Genomic DNA, 8,049 nt, shown 5'->3' with positions numbered 1-8,049 from the left:
TTTAAAATTTTTACATAAAATAAAATAAACAATTCAATTTTTTCAAGTCTAAATTCAACTTTATCAAATCTCAAAATAATAATAATATTAATAAATAATATTCTCATAATATTTTATTCAACTTTCAACTTTATTTATTTATTTTTGAAAACTGGTTTTATCTCAAAAATTGTTAAAACCGATTTCTACTCTTGCTTAATAGAACTGGAGTCTCGGACTCTCAAGTGACACTACATTCTTACTCAATGATTCCCTATCTCTCGCTCTCCTTTTCTTAAACTCCAAATTTTCTTTGTAGTTTTTAGTTTTTTATTTTTTGTAGTTGTATGACGTGTGACATACAGGTCAACATAGTTAATAATTTAGTTGTTTAATAGAAGGACCAACTAAATTAATCTTAAAAGCAAATAGAATAAAAAGTTCAATAAAACTATATAAAGAGTACATATATAAACGAGTCGATTAACAAATAGTAAATAGTCAAATTTCATTCATTTAATTTTTATTCGAACACAAGTTGCGATCGAACTTTTCATCAAGACGTATTTTATTGTTCACGAAAGTTCGGACATTTTCACGAGCTGCTTTATTTAAATAAAAATAATAAATACGAAATTATTCGAGTTTAGAAAACCCAATGGGCTTCTTGAGAAGGAAGAGAGTGATGACAAATTCTCCCACTAGATGCCATTTTGATCTTGAACACCAGATAGAGCATGCTGCGAAATTCAAATGCAAGTGTAAATTACAAAATTTTAGGAACAAACTAGTGAAGGGTGGGAGGTGGATCACCTGAAAGTATGACAAGGTGTATTGCACATCACTTTCAGAAATTTGGTGGTGGAGGACAATCCTGATCCTGAAACAGCAAAAACACCAACACCAACATCATCATTTGATTCATTTTCCTGTCTAACAAAAACAACTACTGTCTAACTTTATAAACGGGATCAAAGAAAATGTGCCATATCAGAGCATCTGAACTGAACATGCATTGAAAGTCTTGCCTCTATTTTTGACATGCAACAAACAGAGAAAATGAAATAACATGTTGAAACTAAAAGGTGAAAACTTTAGCTTTTCCATTAAGAAATTTTGTACGTAAAACCCACAAAGTGAGGCCCTCCTACATCTTCAGTAATTAGTCAAGTTCTCTGGTTTATTGCGTAGATCCTAGAACAACACACCCCTCTTTCTGCTTGGACACACAATCAATAATCATAAAAATATCACTTGATATGAACACACGTGCTTACTTCTTTTAAGCTTATATTTGTTGAAAAAACTAAATCCATGAGTTGGACTTAAAAAAAACAACGAAAAGACGAACTACGAAGGAATTCATGGATTTAAGCTGCTTTTTGTGAGGAAACCAGACCTTAATGGGCCCTCTTGCGTCACGAGTATACCATGTTCTTCTAAGTACTCGCACAGTTTTTCTGCTGTGAACTTTGAGCTTTCATCTATGTCAAAATATATCTGGTGATGTACCAAAGCAAAAGTATGTATTAGTACATGTTCAGCTTATATGAATGAGATCAAGAAAAGCACTAATATGTAATATACAAATGAACAAATGAACTCAACCTGAAGTGTCAAGTGACTTAAATCATTCTATATGGACCCCCCCCCCCCCAAAAAAAAGATAAAATGTGAGAGATCACAAGGAGAAACAATTAATCCTCCAGAAGTGTTATAGTGGTTCCGATTATAATCCTGTCGGAACAAATCTTGTGCAAAGTTGTGCTCAAACCTTTGCATGAAGCAGATTTGCATGTGTCCCACTTTCAATATGATTTGTTATTGAGCAAGCGTACACAAAGCTACTTGATAATAAAAACTAGATTCAGTAAACTAGTTTCTTAACCACTTAATACTTGGTTCAGCAACTTCCCAATCTTAAATTATGTAAACTAGAATCTCAAGAGTTTTGATTACATAGAAAAACAACCAAAATTCACATAACTAAGATACTTACAATATTGGTCTCCACTGAAGCAACATCGACTTTTATTCCTTTGATTTGACTCAGTCCTTCTGGAATTTTTGAGAGAGAACATAGAAATAAAGAGCCAGGGGAATAATTATTCTTCCCAGCAACGATAATGCAATATGAAACAAGTACACTAGAATACTAAGTACCAACCTGCTAAAATCTTAGCTTTCTTGTGATCGCCTTCAAGCTTTACAACATTTTCTTGTACAGCTACCAAAGCAGCAGCGCAAAGGATCCCAACCTGTCTCATCCCACCACCTAAGGTTTTCCGAAGTATTTTGGCCTAACAGGTGGAAACAGAAGAGTTTGATGCTAAGTAAGTTTTCTAATAGATCTAAGGAGCTGCTGATACTTCTAACCATATAATTTTCGTTGGTACCTTGGCAATAAAGCTTCTGGAGCCAACAATAACAGATCCAACTGGAGCACCCAGACCCTTTGACAGGCATACCTGGTTCACAAATTTAAATGAGACAAAAGCATTGGCAATATGTGGTCTAATAAATAATGAACTTCAGAATTAAGTTGCAAGTAATATCAACAAGTGATAATACTGAAAACTTGCAGAATAAAAAGATCTAAGAATGCCCACACAAGGCAACCATACCGAAACGGAGTCAGCAGCTTGCACCAGCCTATGAACAGGAATGCCGAGTGCCTGGCATACCAATGTTTCTGGATTAGAAACTCATATAGTATATACTTCACAATTTGTTGAAGAAAGACAATTGGCATCAGAAATAGAGATTGATCCAAAATCATCATTCACAATGAAAAGGAATGTTCAGCTCAAATTTACATAGAAGATATATGCATTTACTTAGAAGTGAAGAATGTAGAAAATATGGCAGATAAATGCCTCTGAAGCATCATAACAGGCACTCCAAGGTAAATTATCCATATCCTAGAACAAGTAGATGAAAAAAATAAGCAGCTGCCACCGCATGGTAGCAATTATAGGAACATTAAGATCACGTTTTCCATATATCAACTATTACAAAGTGACAAATTTCTATGATGGCCCCCCTCGTAAGAGTGGAATTAGCCAATGCACAATAGCTAATTTTAGACAGTGCACTATAATTCATATTGTCATCCTCGAGCAGGTTAGCTCACAAATTTCTATGATGGCCCCTTTCATGATGCTATGCCGCAGTTTGCTTCAAGAGATATCATACAGCATATTGTAGCAGTTGTATTCATGAGTGTGAGAATCTTTTCCAGCATTTAAGTGTGTTAACCTGTTTGAGGATGAGGTTCAACATATGTGGGAAAATGGTAAAGGTAGGAAAAAAAAAGTGTGCTCTAAGGTACTTGACCATTTTGCACAGCAAAATTTAAGCTTCCATAGGGCTTTCTAGCACATCATATGGACTAAATCACAACTCCAGGGACGTACTTACTTACCTCCACATGGATGTCGAACATACCACACAATAACACGCAATGACAAACTAAACACATGCAAAAAATTTTACTTACAACCGATGCATTAAAAATGCGGGCCCCATCAATATGAAGCTTCAAACCATGCTTTTTGGCTAGCTCTCCAACTTTGTCTACATATTCTACAGACAGACATCTACCTCCAGAGCTACATTTAGTAGAGATGCCACTCGTAAGGCATTACAATCACAGAATACACAGTCATTACAGTTAAAAAGTGAAAAGAAAAACATATTGATGGTTCAATAAATTGATAGGGAAAAAAGAAACACCATGTGGAAGAAAAGTTCATATTCCTCAGCAATACAGTTCATAGATTCAAGAGCAATTAGTGTAATACTTATAATATAATTTGCTCAAAGTAGAGCTACTGCTTAAATTTCTCAGAAAATTCCATACTGTGCTGAGTGTAGTTTCAGGTACTTTTGAACGTGGATTCTAGACTGATTGCAACAACAAAATATAGCTTTTTAGGTAGTAATAATATAAAGCATGGATCTTTATACATCCCTTCCCATCAACCTGACCAAGGATTACAAAGTAATGTTCCTGCAAAAATATGTCTCGTTCTGGCCTGAACTAAAAAAATGAAAGTAATACAAGAACAACCCGAAAGGAGTGTGGTTTGTAGCATTACCCTTTTTCTTATATATTTTTCTCCTTCTAGATAGTTTTATTTCTTGTATACTTACTCGGTACTTGGATTGTACCCTTTAATGAAGTGTTAATACTATAAAAAAAGTCTTGAATGTTATGATCAATGTTTCACATCAAGAGCAGACAGGTTTGACCAAAAGTCCATGAGAGACGACTTCAGTTATCTTACATTCATATGAGCCTCCTAGGATATTGAGCTGAGTATGAATAAACAAAGAGAACAAGAATGTGAAATTCATTATTATGCTACTTTCCAGACTTCTGAAAATCCTAAAACTGAAATTAATGCAGCTGACTGCACTGCTTCCACACTCTGAAGTTACGTGCAAACATGGAATGAAACATCATGCCACATGAAGAATTTAACTTTTTCTTTTCAAAGCCACACACATCCAAATTGACTTGAGAACTGGAATGATAATACATTTAGCAGTCCAAGTCCCAAAACTGAGAGCACAAGCTATATTTGTCTGGACATTGAAAAATTAAAGTTAAAACTAACTCAGTTCAATCAAACCTCCGTACATGTAGAAGTGAGGGATGAGCATAACAAAATCATTATGTGATCCTAAAGACTGAAGAATGGAAAAAAATGAGGTGAAGAAATTAGAAATACTTAATAATGAGCTACTGTCAAAGCTATGCTAAATTTCATATCCTTCCCCTATATATTCAATACAAATTAAAGCTATATGGAAGCATGAGTAGCATTTTATCCTGTGATGTAAGGAAGCATGTCTTTACAAATTAGCAATTAAAGTTATGTACAATTAACTTTAATTGAGGGAAGATTGCCCTTGGGAAAGAAAATATCATCGGTTCAGATGAAATTTGAAGAAGCCTCGAAACAAGAACTAGTTTCATTGGACAATACAACCATAAAAAAAATGATAACAAAAGTAATAGAATTAACTGTTAACAGAGAAATCGCCAACTCTGCATCTGCAGGGCAGTTTACCATGCCTTTCAACCCAATAAAATTTGTGCATTACAACTGCATGAGCACACAGGTCCCTAATAATTGGTGTCAAAAAAAGCATATATTTCATATAGCATGCATGTAGAGGCAGGCAAAACATCAAACGAAGGAGAACCAAGAAACCAGGTACCAGTGCTTTTTCACAATTTACTTTTGAGACCCGAGATTTTAATTGGATAAATTTAACACCTGTGCTTTTAAACATGTTAAGACAATACCAGCAGGCATATTCCAACAAATAAGATGCCGAAGATGACAGTCACGTTGAACATGCCAGTAACATGTATTGTATTTTTTACATAGAAAAATAAAATAAAAGAAACTTAAAGAAAGAAAAAAAAAAGCACGGCACCAAGGGTGGTGGTGGAGAGGATCCCTCCCACCACATGGCACCTCTACCGGCATGTTAAATTCAATACCCTTAGATGTTTTCCAACAAAATAAAACGCCAATGCTGACAGATACTTCATCTAACATGTCGGAAATATGTATGTGTTTTACAAAAAAAAGTGAAAAATTAGATAAAGTAAAAGTGAATAAAGAAAGGGACTGAGGGCAGAGAAGGGGATCTCTCCTACCTACGGTGCCTCCACTGGCATGGTTGATGCGCAGGGTGGTCTCCCATTCTTCTTTCCCTACGTGGTGAGCAGGTTGGGGGATCCTCACTCCTCCCCCTGTGCAGTGGAGGCATGACCCCTCCCACCCACCCCATACCAACACCACACAAGTGGAGGCAGAGGGGATCTCCTCCCCTCCCAGGGCCTCTCCACCACCCTGCAGGAGGCCACCCCATGGGGTGACAGGGGATGCCTCCAATCTTTTATATTTTTTATTATTATATTTTTAATTATATGTGAACATGTGAAACAATTTTTTTTCGATGTTTTTTTTTCATTTCTTAAATTTAATGTGTAGAAGTACAGGTGTTGAGTTTATTATATTAAAAATTCAGGTTTTAAAAAGTGAAAGTACAGGTAACTGATTTCCTTTTAATTTCCCCTAGAAAAACCAGCTTTCACAGCACACAATGTGGAATCTCCCAATATATTCATTTAAGACATCGATTATAAAAAGTGGTTAGGGTATCATTATCTACCACAAGGCAGACATAACTCTTTGATAAGTATAATAATCCTTACTTTGCATGCGTGTTTTCCAAGCAGATAAGCCTTGTAGTAGGGTACACGAGCACCCCTCCTGGATCTCTAATGGCAGCTTCAATTAAATCAATATCCATTGTTCCATCTTGGTTGTTCTTTACAGTCCTTGGATGCACACCTCCAATTGTTGAAATGCCACCATTCTCATAAATGTGGATATGGGAATTGTCTCCAAGAATGACTTCACTTCCCCTAGTGTCGCAATGAACAAGCACACTAATTAGATTACCCATTGTGCCTGAGGGAACAAATAGGGCTGCCTCCTTCCCCGTGATCCTTGCCATTTCTGTTTCCAAGCATAAAGCAGTTGGGTCATGGTGCAAAACGTCATCATCAACCACAGCAGTCGCCATAGCAGCCCGCATTGCTTCAGTTGGTTTGGTGACTGTGTCAGACCGGAGATCCACTGTTCGAGTAATCATTTTTTCCAGAACTGAACAATAAATGAATAAGAAACAATTCGCACACCATATTCCAAAGAAAAATGCATCTAAACTAGAAAGAATCAATTGAAATGAATAACTTCAAACCCACTGATGCCTACAGACTTTCTTTTCTCCAACCATTATTGGATAATTCAAAAATTCTGATAAAATTATAATCTCCACTGTGAAAGCAAGAAAGGAACTTTAATGTAAAATATGTGCAATCAAAAGCAGTTCTCATTAGATTCTAAAAGAAAAATATTTAGTACCAACAAAAACAGGATTATGTATGGCTTATTTTCAACCATTTTGACCCTCAATTTGTGGATGGAACTATCTTTATAGAACAAAATAAATCTGGCATTCATGCTATTCTCCGAGATGAACAAGGTCAAGTCTTAATGGCAATTTGCAAAGCTGAATATGGGGAACAAGAAGTGGAAAGTATAGAGGCACTAGAAGTTCTATGAGGGCTGCAGTCTACCTTTCATTTGGGTACCCCAAAGATTATTATTGAAAGTGACTATAAAAACTATAGTGGATCGACTGAATGCAACAAATATGAACATGTCTCATCAAGAAGCCTTGCTAGCTGAAGTCATAGATCTTTGTAAATAGAAGTCAGACATAACGGAAGAGACGCAAATGGTGCAGCACACTCACTGGCCCAACATTGCAAAGTTATTGAACAGAGTAAAGTTTGGAGGCAATCAGATCCTGAGTTTGTTAAACAATATAAAATTGTAGATTCCTCATTTAAATCTGTACTGTTTATTGCTTTCAGCAATTTTTTAACGAAGTATCCATTTTCATAAAATATCTATGGCTTATTTTCAACTCTTTTGACCCTCAATTTGTCTGATCACTATTTTACACGGAGTTTTTAAGGTTCAAACAGTAAGGGTTCGATTAGTCCTGATCACTATCATGTCATTTCGTCTTCAACTAGGCTCAAGGAAGGAATTCAAGAAGTCAGTTCACAAGCAACATAAAAACAAATCATAGAAAGACAGTGAGGGGATTATGACCACACCAGTGTAAACTCTTCTTCTTTAGTGCCTTCAACTCGGTTTCAGAAAAACTTCTCGATTGAAATGATTGGCGATCCTTATACGCTGCATAACAGTAATAAAGTTTGAAAATATTCGACAGAACAGGAAATCTAATGATATATATAAACAAATTATTGGCAAACTCTCAGAATTGTTGACAAAAATGAAACAGAATTCTCAAACGTCCAAGGAGGAAAAACAGTTTTTGACAAAAATGAAACAGAATTCTCAAACGTCCAAGGAGGAAAAACAGTTTTTCGCTCTTTATGATGTAAAGCAGCCATAACAAACACATGCAAAGGCAAAAACTACTCTACCAGTTAAATAAGAAAAA

General features: G+C 35.7%; 1 protein-coding gene across 1 annotated transcript; it reads right to left on the bottom strand.

The window, feature by feature from the left end:
• Positions 1-462: 462 nt before the first annotated feature.
• Positions 463-8,049, bottom strand: LOC118346050 (probable low-specificity L-threonine aldolase 1). Its single transcript, XM_035687061.1, has 11 exons — positions 8,033-8,049; positions 7,697-7,778; positions 6,218-6,671; positions 3,479-3,590; positions 2,604-2,654; positions 2,376-2,447; positions 2,147-2,279; positions 1,979-2,037; positions 1,379-1,479; positions 793-859; positions 463-719 (listed from the first exon to the last, which is right to left on the bottom strand). The coding sequence occupies exons 3-11, from the start codon at positions 6,658-6,660 to the stop codon at positions 681-683; spliced, it is 1,077 nt and encodes a 358-aa protein (XP_035542954.1). The 5' UTR covers positions 6,661-6,671; positions 7,697-7,778; positions 8,033-8,049; the 3' UTR covers positions 463-680.

Source organism: Juglans regia, unplaced genomic scaffold (genome assembly GCF_001411555.2).
Source record: "Juglans regia cultivar Chandler unplaced genomic scaffold, Walnut 2.0 Scaffold_644, whole genome shotgun sequence".
NCBI lineage: Eukaryota > Viridiplantae > Streptophyta > Magnoliopsida > Fagales > Juglandaceae > Juglans > Juglans regia.
This window is presented reverse-complemented; position numbering and strand designations above follow the sequence as displayed.

Bases quoted from the DNA above. Each gene is read 5' to 3' on its own strand.
- LOC118346050 (XM_035687061.1), bottom strand. From the start codon at position 6,660: ATGATTACTCGAACAGTGGATCTCCGGTCTGACACAGTCACCAAACCA. The intron at 3,591-6,217 runs GTAAGGATTATT...TACTAAATGTAG, and splicing joins TTGGAAAACACGCATGCAAA to CTCTGGAGGTAGATGTCTGT. The intron at 2,280-2,375 runs GTACCAACGAAA...TCCACCTGTTAG, and splicing joins CCAGAAGCTTTATTGCCAAG to GCCAAAATACTTCGGAAAAC.